The sequence below is a fragment of the Bos indicus genome, chromosome 20, assembly GCF_029378745.1.
Source record: "Bos indicus isolate NIAB-ARS_2022 breed Sahiwal x Tharparkar chromosome 20, NIAB-ARS_B.indTharparkar_mat_pri_1.0, whole genome shotgun sequence".
NCBI lineage: Eukaryota > Metazoa > Chordata > Mammalia > Artiodactyla > Bovidae > Bos > Bos indicus.
The window spans coordinates 7,580,802-7,595,747 of NC_091779.1; the positions used below are offsets into that span (position 1 = coordinate 7,580,802).

Consider the following 14,946-nt stretch of genomic DNA (forward strand, 5'->3'; position numbering starts at 1 on the left):
GCTGCTGCTAAATCGCTTCAGTCATGTCCGACTCTGTGCGACCCCATAGATGGCAGCCCACCAGGCTCCCCCGGCCCTAGGATTCTCTAGGCAAGAACACTGGAGTGGGTTGCCATTTCCTTCTCCAAGGCATGAAAGTGAAAAGTGAAAGTGAAGTCACTCAGTCGTGTCCAACTCTTCGCGACCCCATGGACTGCAGCCTACCAGGCTCCTCCGTCCATGGGATTTTCCAGGCAAGAGTACTGGAGTGGGTTGCCATTGCCTTCTCACTAAAGTTGGTGGGGTGCAATTGCTTTTCTCCCTCCTCCCACCCTCGGGCCCCCTAAACCCACTCCCCCACACCGCATTCCCCATTGGGTTGCCCCTGGTCTTTGCGGCTGCAGCCCAGGGGAGCAGAGGCAGGAATGCCACGTTTGTGTCCTCCCTCTGCCTGGCTCCAGCTTGCCAGCATCCCCCAGAAAGGAGTTTATACCTTCGTCTGCTGTCCTGGTTTTTACACTGTCGTCCAGCAGACACCTCCAGATCGCCTGGCTCTCTTGGCAAGCTGGGCTTGTGCTTGCATTCCCACAGCACTGTATATATTTCACTGTGAAGTACTGACACACTTTAAAGCTGCTGACTGAGGGTCTGGGTTCCTACCAGCTGAAATCTAGGTGCTGACTAAGGTTCCCTGCCACCCTGGAAGACACTGATAGGTTTCAACACAATCTCCACCACTGGGAACCACTAAAAACAAACAAGGCTGCTTGGACAATCCCAAAGGTTTGGGAAACAACCCAAAGCTAGGGCAGGTTTGAACAAGAAGGTTCAATCTCCTATGCAAGACCAATGTTTCAAGATCAGGAGAGATGGCTGTTTCATATATTATGCAGAAACCCCACACTCAGGTAAAAGGAAAAAAAAAAAGGAATGTGTTCCAAAGGAAAGAAAAAGATAAAACCTCAAGAAAACCTTACTGAAATGGAGATAAGAAAATAAAGCAGACAAGCAAAGTGAGTCTTTCCCCCTCCCCCAGCTCCTTTTTTTCCTCCACTTAAAACTCTTCGACTCATCTGAGTCTTCAGTTCATCCCACAGAAGAAATTGACATATTTTCTGGGTCCCTCTATTCCTATAAGCATCTTCAGGTAGCCCCCAGTAACCCCTTTACTTTCAGCTTCTTGTGGTTTAGGATCTGTAGGTAGACACCCAAGTAGCCTTTTGACCAGAACCCAGTTGCTCTATGGTGGAGGTGGGTGTGGAAGGGCGAGGTGACAGGGTGCCCTCCTTTTGTCTAGCACTTAGCAAACAAAATCGCTGAGACTCCCAACGTGTGCAGCAGAGAGAGCTTGTTCTTAAGGCAGCCGAGCGAGAAGACTGAGGAGTACATCTCAAGTATGCCTCCCAGAAAAGTGAACTGCTGGGGAGTTGGGGTATTTATGGGATAACAAATAAACATGGGGAGCGTGGGGAAAGGATGGGAAAAGGTGCGGTAATCCTGGTTTTGCTCAGGTGTAACTGAGCTCCAGGGCTCTGCACGTTCTAAAATGGAGGCACTTAACACAAACTGAGGGTGGAGTTTTCAGCCCTTGGCCGATGAAAGGTCACAGAGCAGACACTCACGCATGCCCAGTTGGAGGGTTGTGGGCCTATCCAGTCTTAACCAGCTCAGCTTCAACTAGACACAGCTGACTCCAACTCCTGGAAAACAACTTGTTTGGGCAAATCTCTTCTTGTTTAGGCTCCGTGCCTCTTGGAGGACATGCAGGTTTTTTGTAGATGACCTGGATTAGTGAAGGCAGGTGAAATGGATTTGAATAACGATTTCCCCAGGATTTCAGCAGCCCTCCATCAAGTGGCTTTCTATGGCACCTGATCAAGTACCAAGTTCAGAGAGACATGTCCATGTTTCCCCACAACTTGTACTAGAGTGCTTGAAAGAGGCCAAAATAGATGGATTTTTTTCCTGACTATTTTGATCGCGAGGGGAGGAATTCCTTCTGCAGTGCCTCCAAATATATGTTAGATTTATGTTCTACATGGTCCATGCTAAGTCACTTCAGTCATGCTAGGACTCCTTGTGATCCTATGGCCTGTGGCCTGCCAGGTTCCTCTGTCCATGGGGATTCTCTAAGCAAGAATACTGGGGTGAGTTGCCATGTCCTCCTCCAGGGGATCTTCCCGACCCAGGGATCAAACCTGTGTCTCCTGCAGCTCCTGCTCTGCAGGCAAATTCTTTACCACTGCGCCACCAGGGAAGCCCCTTTCTAAATATTACTGGCCCCCAACATGCCCTTTCTCTGAGCTCCCATAGCAATCTGTGTATCTCTTTTCATGTGTTTGTCTTCAACAGTTTTCAGGCTTGTTCATCTTTGCCTGCTTCTAACAGATTGTTTAGTCTTTAGCAGACAGTCAATAAATGTTTATTGAGCAAGCTGAATGGAAGTTTAGAGATGCAAATAAGTTAAAAGCTAACCTTATAAAGTCTTAGTCCACTCTTATACTGGAAATTTTCAGACTCCTGACCCTTCAGTGTTTCTGGCTATGCAGGTACAATCTGCCTAAGGACTGACCAATTATTAAAGGAGCTTGTGATATGATAATAATAGCCAGAATATGTTGTGATTATTATGCCCCAGGCCTCTGTTACAAACACACTGCATAATCACTTAATTCTCACAATTCCATAAGGTAATCATCCTAGTTTTTTTTTAATGAGGAAGCTTAAGACCTAGAGAGTTGAAGAGATAGGCCAAGGACACAGCCAGGAAATGGATCGTCCAACTCCAGAATTGATATTCCTCTCTCATTAAGACAGAGATGGCTGAACCTTAATAATTTTAGTTTGATTCCAAGTTTGAACAGTGAGCCCTACCTCGGTCACAGAAAGGAATACCTAACTCCTTTTCATTTTTTTGTAATCCCATGATTTCACCTTGTTCACCTTCTTCATTTCATATTTTCCTATATACACCACCTCCTCTGCAGCAAGTATTTTCAGTCTTTTCTGAATTGTGAGTGGGCTAGAAAGTGTTACAGGACTCCAACAATTATGCAGTCCTGATGAAGTACAGAGAAGCTTGGACTGCAAATGAGATGCACATGAATTTATGAAGCTTGGAAGGGACAGGGCAGAAATGCTGCTTTCATTCTACAACAAATCTTTAAAGGGATGAATGTTTCCTTTAAGTTCTTCAGTTGGTGGGGAATATTCTTTGAGGGCAACTTATTTATGATGCTGAGAAACAGGGTGGTCTTCTCCTAAGATGAGTGAAACTGTATTGGAGTCACAGGGTGAATTCCACTGTGAACTGAGCTCATTACATAGTGAGGATAAAGTGGAAAGGAAAAACTTATCAAGAAAGCATTGAGAGTTAGACTCAGTTGACAAGTCATAATATTAAATTTAAAAATTACCAAGAGGAACCAATGAATAGAGATATATCAAATGATGCCAAAGCTTTCCCTGTGTGACTACCCAAAGTCCCATAGTTTACAGGGCTTGAAAATCAACTGAGCACATGTATTTTTAAAGAACTCTATGGGGATTTGAACATCTTTACCTATTTTCACATATGGTTATTTCCATATCCTCTGTCAGGAAAAAAGGAAAGATATTTATAGTTATTGGAGCAAGGATTTAGACTGAAATATCTATAAGATTTTTATTCAAAGGATAGGAAATTCTGGAATAGACATTATTGGAGAGAGAGGGAAGATAGATTTTTTTCTCTCTAGATGCCTGAGGAATAGAACATGCATCTTGTCATTTACAAGTTCATCTTGGAGATGAAGTGACTGATTAAAATTTTAATAAGACATATCCATCTGTGAAAATTAGTCTCTGAATGTAATATGATTGTGGCTAAAATGGCCAGAAGCAGTATTGAATGTCTGGGTGAATTTTGTATTTCTCTTTTATTTTCATTTTTAATAAGGGGAGGTTGTGTTTGAGGGTGATGTATATATTTTACAATGGCTCTACACAACTTAAAAATTTCAAAGTGAAAGGCTGAGGTAAAAGATATTTATTGACACTGACAAAAATATATACAAATACTTGTGAAGAACAAACTGAAAACATTTCTTGGTTTATTTTCTCACAAAAGACTCCTATTACCCTGAAGGCAAGATGTGCCAATGTTCCTCTGTGGAAAAGCACATTCCGGCAGCAAGTTTCACCAAGAGGGCAGCTTTTATCCTTGAATCTCTGCAGGGCAGAGGTCCTTCTGGTGAGTGGTTGTCCTTGGTGTTTCCGAAGCTGGTGGAGACAGGGCCAGGTGACGGAAGCAAGGTCATTACTAAAGCCTCGCTGCAGTAATAAAATTTCATTACTGAAGTTTTACATCAAACTGACTTGTTGGGGCTCTGCCTCTGGGCTGTGTTCAAAGAGGATGCTGAACTGTGACTTGAAAGACCACAAGCATTAGGACCTAGAAAGTGCACCTGAAAAGGCTCCGGCCCACGTCCTAAGTGTCCAGATTGTGTCCGTAGCAGAGCGGCCAGCTGGTTAGGACAGGTGCCCAGACAGGGACTCCTTGGTTGCATGGTGACTGTTGCAACTCACCACCATGACTGACTCCTTTGATGTCCCAAGACTAGCCAAGAAAAGATTGTTCCTACATCTTTCTCTGCCTTTGAGGCCCCTGAGGCCACTCTCCCTAACCAGCTTCCATGATTGTGAAAGTCTGCCCATTATATTACTCTTTCTATCCAAAGGGCTTCATCTCGATCTTAAGAGGCATTCCAAAAACCAGATGACCCAGTACAGAAAACACTCTGCGGGGTTCTACTCTAGGGTTCCAATAACTTTGAAATTTTTCCTGCTTATCTAAAGTCAATTTCTCCTCCAAAAATCAGAAATTAGGTGTGATAAGTTAATGATGATACACAGTTGTTTCAATAATTTAATTATTAGACTCATGCCCCTCAAATAAACCTGCACAAAATATTAAACATTACTCCTAAAGTACTTTGGACAGTCACACACATCAAGAGAGGAAAAAAAAAGAAATCTCCCCAAAATGCCAGTATGTTGTCTCATTTGGAAAAATAACAACACAATTAGAGGTAAACAATATTTTCTTCTGCTCCATTTCCAGTTTCCCCGTCTTGTCTGGTCACTCTCTGTAGATTTAGCTTTTCTTCTGCTATAAACGTCTGCAGCCGAGGGCCGTGTGGATTTGAGTCATGGAGGGGTGGGTATGCAGTCTGAGAGATGTTCACATCTGCAACAGACAGACAGCACAGGTCACGGGAGAGTCAGGTTGAGACCCACAAGGCAGGTGACACTATGAATCAGAGACAGAGCCCTCAAAGGCTGGGCAATACCATGCCCACAGAGCCAGCCATGGAGAGAATGGCGGAGTCCCCTGAGAAAGGAACAAAACAGGTATCTTGTGATTTAATCAAAATCATTAAAATCTTTGGTTGGGTGTATAAACGTCTCCTGAGGCTAAAAAACAACCTTTACAAAATACTCCCAGTAAAATGTGAAACAAATAAAGACTTGTCACCATTTGTAAGCTGATCAAACACCACACCTGCTGAGACAGGGGTCCCAGGTATTTTTGAAAAGGTGTTCAATGTCCTAGAAATACAGTATCTATCTGGCTATGTGCAATAAGCCATATCTGCCTCTGCAAGGATCTTCCCTCACAGTATCTCAAAGTCAAGAACTGACTGGAAGACTCAAATAATGTACCTGGGATTTTCCTGATGTGGGTGAGAGGCAGGGAGAAAGGACAGAGACCCTGCAGCCTCACCAGTATGCAAATCTGTTAACACCCCACGAATCACTTAGCAAGAGCAGCCAGGTTCCTGGGGAAAATCATTTCAATATCAACTCTAACTGGGTTTGTTATTTTTCTGGTTACCTAGCAACAGCAGGGCATAATCTATTTTCCCCTTTTCTGATTAAACTCTCTCATACATGATTTAAAGGGAAGGCAAAGCGGGGGACGGTGGAGGGGGTGATTTGAAAAAAATAAAAGCACAGCTCTTGCTACAAACCATGCTCTGTGGATTGCTCCACTGACCACCCTCCCCGAAGCTTGACTATGTGGCAAAATTACAAATAACCAGTTTCAAGAGGAGCAAAAAGCAGAGTATATATGGAAACCCAGGTGGGGAAAATGCAGAGCCCCGAGGCCCACCTGTTCTTTTTTCAGCCACTAACAAGAGGTCATTATAATCCTTATAACATTTTACTGAAAGCCTCTATTATTTACATGGATACACATAACTGCCACTATTCTGATGATAAAAATGCTTGTAATTTTTACCCTCCTGACAAGGATCTTTGGTTATTAGAGAAGGCAGGAAGCAAGGCCTGGCTGGAATGAAGAGCTAAACGTCCTCACAAGGCACCATCTTCAGGGAGGCGGCTTCCTTTGCTACACCTCCTTTTCTCACTTCTAACAGGAGGCAGAGCCAACGGAGAGGGGAAGCCAGGGCCACAGGAAGTAGACACAGTCACCTGGAGCAGCTGACCTTTGCCTCCAGGCCAGCTGAGGAGGATCCTGGGCGGAGGCGGAAGGAGAAGAGGGGAAGGGGAAGGGAAGGGAGGAGGAAGAAAGGAGGGGCAGGGAGGGGTTGGAGAAAGGAGGGGAGACTGTACTCCATAGCTCTGCCCAAAGGTTCAGACCATTCCTGACTCTAGGTATCAATGGGACACTAAGAAAACGATCCATTTACATTGAGGTGACTTGATTCTCCTGACCTTGATTCCAAATCCTGTACCTCAAATACAGGGTATTCATTCACTACTAAAAACATAACTACTGAAAATACCTCTAAATCCACCCTGTGTACAGGGCCTTCTCCAGGTAGGGGAGCTGTTCCAAGCTGTTTACAGTCATTATCCCCTTAAGCCTCCAAATGTCATCACCCACAATTTACAGATTGAGAAGCTGAGGCTCAGACTAGTTAACTTCTTGTCCACCATGCAGCTAAGGGAAGTAATCCAGAATGGAACTCAGAAGTCCATTGCCACATGTTCATCTGCTCAAGACCCTCATGGTCCTTATTCCTCGTTGTGCTGGAAATGACCTGACAATCTTTGCTGAATTAAGACACCCTGGATGTTTAATGTGTAATCTCCCTAAGGATCACATTTTGAAGAGTCACTTACCAAAAAAAAAAAAGAAAGAAAAACACATTCTGAGCTCCTCAAAACTGACATAGTAATTATTATAAAATTAGGTACCTCTCTCATTTAATCAGGTAAACCCCAGGCAATGAGTTCACTATCAGGGCAATATAAATCAACCTAGAATGTTTTTCCTCCTATGCCTGTCTGAGGTCATCACACATTTTCACAATTTCAGCTCCTGGTCCCAGCCCTTAAAACCATTTCACCTCTAAAAATAAATATTCCAGTTAAACTACTGATGTTGTACATCATGTGCAACCTAAAAAACAAAAACACACCTCAAAACTTGCACCTAGCAGACGCTGACGGATTGCAGAGCAGTTCACTTAGGCCACAGGCCACAGCAGTGTCTCCTGACCCACAGAAGGTGCAGCCAGGGCACAAGAGGCACTACGTGGAGGATGAACAAACATCCACTGAACGAGGCCTTTGGGAAGTGATGGCTGACAAATGTGACACAGCAGGGCACAACGGAAGCCCCTAATCCACATACGTTCCCCTCTCGGGTACGAAACATGCAGCAAAGAATCCAAAATACTGGTGAGTCTAGGTATCTGGGAAGTCCCCGTCATGGTTTCAAGAGAAGACTTGTTCAAAAAGAGCCAAAGAACCAAACACATACCAGAAAGAATTCTTTTATCTTAAATTGTAGGCTCCAGTTCAGGAAGACAGAGAACAAAGAATAAACATGGGTGGTGGGAGGGAGATTTTTTCATTTGTGAGTAAAGGGGGTATAGAGGTATTTTTCATCAGAACTTTTTCAAGTAAGAATAAAAATACAGGAAAAAACATCTTCTGGACCCTAAAGTGAATGAACGGCCCACATTGAAATCCCAGATGTATTAAGGTTATGCTGTATATCACCTGGAGGGGAACTCAATTTCCTTCTTCATGTTCCTTCTTGGTTTCTACCTGAACTATTTAGGCAAGGTCAGACAGTCTGTCTTTGAAATTAGAAACCATGCCATGATTTCTGATTTTATTACTCCATTTCAACCCTGAAAGAATCCTAGCCCAGCAATTGTATATTTCTCAAGGTCAGCCACCTTTTTCCACACGTTCCACCCTAGAGAGTATGATCACCATATAGAACCCTAAACTGAAAAAACATTTGTTAAAGTAAAACCACTCTGATTTAGAAAGCAGGATTCTTGGGGAGTAGAATTAATCATCCAGTTTTATTTGTGATCAAAATGCCTGTAAATTACTGGAAATAGAAATATTACTTCATTTTTTTAAATAAGCAGAGAAATATTAATACAATCATAATTTGGTCAACTAAAAACCAAATGCTATTATGATTAAATAAAATGTCAAACTCTAAAGAACATTTTAATCTATACAACTGTCTCTCTTCGATGACATAAAAGAAATAATTTGATCCTTATCATACCTCTGGAAACTCAACAGAGTGAACATACAGTCAGTTCAGTTCAGTCACTCAGTCATGTACGACTCTTTGCGACCCCATGGGTTGCAGCACGCCAGGCCTCCCTGTCCATCACCAACTCCCGGAGTTTACCCAAACTCATGTCCATTGAGTCGGTGATATCCATCTCATCCTCTGTTGTCCCCTTCTCCCCCTGCTTTCAATCTTGCCCAGCATCAGGGTCTTTTCTAATGAGTCAGTTCTTCTCATCAGGTAGCCAAAGTATTGGAGTTTCAGCTTCAACATCAGTCCTTCCAATGAATATTCAGGACTGATTTTCTTTAAGATGGACTGGCTGGATCTCCTTGCAGTCCAAGGGTCTCTCAAGAATCTTCTGCAACACCACAATTCAAAAGCATCAATTCTTCAGCAATCAGCTTTCTTTATAATCCAACTCTCACATCCATACATGACTACTGGAAAAACCATAGCTTTGACTAGATGGACCTTTGTTGGCAAAGTAATGACTCCGCTTTTTAATATGCTAAGTTGGTCATAGCTTTTCTTCCAAGGAGCAAGTGTCTTTTAATTTCATGGCTGCAGTCACCATCTGCAGTGATTTTGGAGCCCCCAAAATAAAGTCTGTTTCCATTGTTTCCCCATCTATTTGCCATGAAGTGATGGGACCGGATGCCATGATCTTCGTTTTCTGAATGCTGAGTTTTAAGCCAACTTTTTCACTCTCCTCTTTCACTTTCAACAAGAGGCTCTTCAGTTCTTCGCTTTCTGCCATAATGGTGGTGTCATCTATGTATCTGAGGTTACTGATATTTCTCCCGGCAATCTTGATTCCAGGTTGTGCTTCATCCAGCCTGGCATGTTTGCATGATGTATTCTGCATATAAGTTAAATAAGCAGAGTGACAATGTACACCCTTGATGTACTCCTTTCCCAATTTGGAACCAATTCTAACTGTTGCTTCTTGACCTGCCTACAGATTTCTCAAGAGGCAGGAAAGGTGGTCTGGTATTCCCATCTCTTTCAGAATTTTCCACAGTTTGTGGTGATCCACACAAAGTCTTTGGTATAGTCAATAAAGCAGAAGTAGATGTTTTTCTGGAACTCTCTTGCTTTCTTGATGATCCAACTGATGTTGGCAATTTGATCTCTGGTTCCTCTGCCTTTTCTAAATCCAGCTTGAACATCTGGAAGTTCACAGTTCACGTATTGCTGAAGCCTGGCTTGAAGAATTTTGAGCATTACTTTGCTAGCGTGTGAGATGAGTGTAATTGTGCAGTACTTTGAACATTCTTTGGCATTGCCTTTCTTTAAGATTGGAATGAAAACTGACCTTTTCCAGTCCTGTGGCTACTGCTGAATTTTCCAAACAATGAGTGAACATTATTAACCTTAAAATAAGAACAAATAACCTGAAACACATCAAAGCCTAAACTAAGTGAAGGAGTACAATCTTGGTGTATGGGCTTCCCTGGTAGATCAGCTGGTAAAGAATCTGCCTGCAATGAAGGATACCTGGGTTTGATCCCTGGGTTGGGAAGATCCCCTGGAGGAGGACATGGCAATCCACTCCAGTATTCTTGCCTAGAGAGTCCCATGGACAGAGGAGCCTGGTGGGCTACAGTCCATGGGGTTACAAAGAGTCGAAAACGACTCAGCGACTAAGCACACATATGGTTTTTTCCTATGTAGCTGAAATTTTCTTCACAGCCTAAAACTTCATCCTTCACAAGAAATTTCCTTAGACTTCTTGTAGGGTCTATGTCAGTCTTCTCATGAAGTTTCTAAAAATTATAAATGCCCACATTTTGGCAGGTGCTATCCCCTTTGTCTTATGGGTGGGAAGCAGAAAATGCCCAGGCCATTGGGCTGCAAGATGCACTGATACTCAGAGACAGTTCTTCAAACGCCCCCATTTTTAGCCCTTTGTTGCAACCTGTTGGTTGACATTTGAAGTAATCATTTCACCCTGCTCACCTGCTATTGGAATTTCAAACTATTAAGGAAGAGAACATGGGGTCTGGGACAACATACAACCTTAGGGATCAGCTCCTGAAAAGCTGACACAAGCCAGAAGGAAAATCAGCCTTCCCTCCAACAGTCCCTCATTATCATTATTCTTTTGAGCCCACAGGATAATCAGTTATTTTTAAGACCAAACAGTAATGTCAAGGTGTAAAATGCAACCATGTCTCACACTGGAAATGAATGAAGTGCTTCCCAAGCTGAGACATGACCTTTTATAGCACAAGGTAAAATGTCACTTCTGCTCTCTGGACTTCAGTTCATGAATGACGCAACCAAAATCATTCAGCCCTCTTAGACTTCTTATATTGTGGGAGAATTTTTTCATCTGTGTTTTGGCTCAGTAATGCACCAAATACTATTCTAGAACTGCAACAAATGGATGCATTTCTCAACTGCTTTTTGCTCAAGGAATACAAATTTATTACCTTAAGTTGCATTTAAAAGAATGTTTTTAGGGTAATTTCCAGACCTATGTCCCATCCTTCTACTTTTAATCTTCCTAACAACATGTATATGAATTGAGCACAAATAGCCCTCAGAGTACAGTATTTGGAAAGCTACCTAATAAGTGGAAGATAAGGTCCACGGTCAAACTCTACACTTGATCTTCCCTTCTATGAACAGCAAACCTAAGAGTAATTCGTCATAAAGTACAGAGTTGTTTATTGTTGTAAAATATTTAATTCAAGTAGTCTTTGCCTTTTTCTGGATTTTCTGAACAGAAGCGCATTTAAAATCCTGATAATTTTTAAAGACAAGCTTTGTTTCAATTTAAAAGCTCCAGTATAACTTCTGTCATAAACATTAACTCTCTAGGTCTGAATTTAGCTCCCCATTACCTGTCGGCCAGGCAGCCAGCAGCCCAGTGCTACAAAAGCATGTTGAATCGATACTGGGATCATTGGTGATGCCATGTCAGGTTTCTCGTGTCTTATCCCATTCCATTCTCCAACAAGCCTCACAAAACAGAGTTTCATGTCCTCTGGGTCTTGGCTCCATTCTTATTTATTTTAATGAACTGTTCTGACTTATGCTCCTTATTACCGTATCCCTTGTGTGTGTTCCTAAAATCAAAATTCACACTTTTCTAGAATAACACCACTTCAAAAAGAATTGTGATTCATGTTCTAAGTCTGTGAATAAGCTGTATTCCCCATTTAATGACCGATTCATGCTTGTTCTGCAAAACATTTTAAAAATTGTTTCCTGATGGCATTACTGGCAATCACTATTTTTTTCTCATGAGCACTAATGCATAGCATTTTCCTTCTAATGGAAAACACTTATTGTACAAAACTCAAGGTGTCCTCAGAGTGGAAGAAAATTGGTCTCTCTCACTAATTGTGCTCAACTGCATTTCCCATAGCGAGCCACAAACAACATGTAGGCATCTGGCATAAAAACCAATCTGGAGCTGATATCTGAAGGCAAAGACCCAGTGAGTACTATGATTCCCTTTATTACTCCTCAAATACCAATACTGCACCGGAAATAAAATAGCTGAAGTGTGCTCTGGGAAGGGAGTGTGTGCACATGAATGCGTGTGGTGTACACGTGTAAATTTGTAATGTAAGAAAGCAAACGGAAAAAATTTTAAGTTGTGACTGTTAGAGTTGGGCTTTATTTTCTTACCAGTAATTAACATATTAGGAATTCTAAGTTGGTTATATGGATAACACTGACAAGAAGCACAGAAACTGAAGCAGTCAATGTAATGAAGATAAAACCATATTAACACAAGACGCATTACGGTATGTCAGTTCTCTGTGTGAACTGTGGCTTGCTCTTAGCCTAGAAGGGTGCCCATGTTACCAAGTCTTGACCTTAACATCAGAAAGCCTCACAGGAGGATGGGACAAGCACCTCCACCTTCCCCTCTTCTTTGAGATGCATTTCAAGGTGTGTTTCTCTAATCAGGACACTAATAGGTATTACTGATAAAAGAATATAGTGATCAAGCAAGTTGATGAAACTCTGGGTTAATCAAGTTTCTTTACTGACAGACTCCTCAGAACTTCAGTAGGCTCACCTGTATTATAAATTTCTAAGAGGGAAAAACTGTATGTGGCAGGCCACAAACTCAGGGAGATTTTGCTCACAGTGTACTTCACAGTGCTGTGTTCTGTGTAGTACACTTGGGGGAATGGTGTACTAGAGAGTAATAAGTCTATTATAGACCAAGAAAGGAAAAGACAATAAATGACCAACATGCAAGATAAATCAGGGGTGGGAAGCTGGAAATAGGTGAGATTTTCCAAATTCAGAAACTGTGAACCCTGTACGTAATGTCTGTTTGAGGACTCAATCATCATCAACAGTTCCTAAAAGCATTTGGAAAAGAGCTGATGGGGGATGTTTTAATGGATGGATCAAGCTGGCAGCACCTGAACCCATGCATCAATCTTAATCAGAAAAACAGATATAGCAAGCCTCCTAATAGGATGCAAGAGGAAATAATTCAACATATACAATATAGGGGGTAGACAACTCCAGTTGGGAGAATGGCATTGAAATATGTATAATATCATATATGAAACGAGTCACCAGTCCAGGTTCGATGCCCGATACCGGATGCTTGGGGCTGGTGCACTGGGACGACCCAGAGGGATGGTATGGGGAGGGAGGAGGGAGGAGGGCTCAGGATGGGGAACACGTGTATGCCTGTGGCGGATTCATTTCGATATATGGCAGAACCAATACAATATTGTGAAGTTTAAAAATAAAATAAAATTTAAAAAAATAAATAAATAAAGATTGTATCTAGTCAAGTATCCAATATCTACCCCCAACTACCAGTTTACATACAGGAAATACAGGGACAGAAGATTATGTTAAGTGATAGCACAGGGATGCAGTCAGCAAAACCCAGAACGTAGCAAGTTCTTCAGAAAATACAACTTTTTCAGAAAAAAAGTCTTTTCAGCAAATATACAACCCAGTCTTTTCAATAAATTGTAAGATTATTTTTTTTTAAGGTGAGGGAACTTTAGATTAAGAGAGACTTGAAAGATATACAAACCAGATGCAACATATGCAATTATTTGGATTCCAAACAAAGAGAAAAAATTGAGACAATCAGAGAAATTCAAGTACTCAGAGTATGATTTTAAGTTTTTACTTAAATTACTTTTTTAATGTTAAATTTTTTAAGGTGTAATAATGATACTGCAGTGACATTTAAAAAGAGAAAGAAAGAGTATATATCTTCTGGAGAAAGATACTGAAGTATTTTTAGATGAAATGATAGGAAGTCCTGGATTTGCTTAAGATAACCTAATATGAGAGGACAGAGAAAAGTTCATCAATGAACCAGACTGGCTATCGGTAATTATTAATTCATTAAATGATTCTCTCTACTTTTGTATTTGTTTCATGATCAATTTTTTAAAAGTCCATAGTCTTTCATGAATATGTTAGTTGCTCAGTCATGTCTGAGTCTTTGCCACCGCATGGACTGTAGCCCACCAGGCTCCTCTGTCCATGGAATTCTCTAGGCAAGAATATTGGAGTGGGTATCCATTCCCTTCTCCAGGAGATCTTCCTGACTCAGCCATCAAACCAGGGTCTCCTGTATTGCAGGCAGATTCTTTACTGGCTAAGCCACCAGGGAAGCCCATATACTTGGATTTTAAAGGGGCTCTGTTATTCTAATAGCATAGCTTCATATATCTGATATAAACAGAATACTATGATAATAAATTAGATGCCTCTTTCTGGATGTGAAATATGTCTAGATCAATTTTATTACAACTGTATGACAAGTCATTGGCAAGTGCTGTGTAGGGGTTTATATCTATTTAGAAAGATAAACAATTTCTATGTACATGTTCCATAAAATAGATGAGGTTCATTTGTGTTTAACAGCTCGCTATAAAAAATAATACAGATTCAGATACGGTCTTCACTCCTGTCTAGAAAATCTAACATCTCCTAGTGAAATATAATTCAGAAAAGATTTCATTTTATATCCTTGGTCCATTTGTCCATGGCAATAATTGATAAGGTTCATTTGGAATTTGGATTTCTATTCTTTAGCCTTCTAAAAATTAAAAAGCTTGATTAAAAAATTTTTTTTAATTTAAGAGTTAAAAATTAAAAAGCAATATTTTTTTAAGAAATAGGAACTAAAAGTTATACATCCAGTCCAACAATATCAAAGTTAATTGCAGTTCCTAATGATAGTAGATGTCAATATATATTGTCAAATGAATTAATGAATTAGTGAATACCTTATTCAAAAATTCTGTCTACTCTAATTAGATTTGTGGGAATCACCAATTTGGAATTCTTATATTTAGAAAATACCTTACAATTTCATTTATTCTAATCCTCATCTTCTCAGCAGAAATCAAGTTGAAAATGGAATCAAGATAGAACTGCATAATAGAACTTCTCTCTTT

At 41.0% G+C, this 14,946-nt stretch overlaps 1 protein-coding gene across 11 annotated transcripts in view; it reads right to left on the minus strand.

The window, feature by feature from the left end:
• Positions 1–3,991: 3,991 nt before the first annotated feature.
• The window catches only part of ARHGEF28 (Rho guanine nucleotide exchange factor 28), a 343,837-nt gene continuing 332,882 nt past the window's right edge, over positions 3,992–14,946 (minus strand). For all 11 annotated transcript variants that reach the window (XM_070774543.1, XM_070774539.1, XM_070774541.1 and 8 more), the window contains one exon: positions 3,992–5,206. In XM_070774543.1, coding sequence (XP_070630644.1) covers positions 5,043–5,206 — 164 coding nt within the window. In that variant the 3' untranslated portion in view covers positions 3,992–5,042. The remainder of the gene's footprint in view (positions 5,207–14,946) is intronic.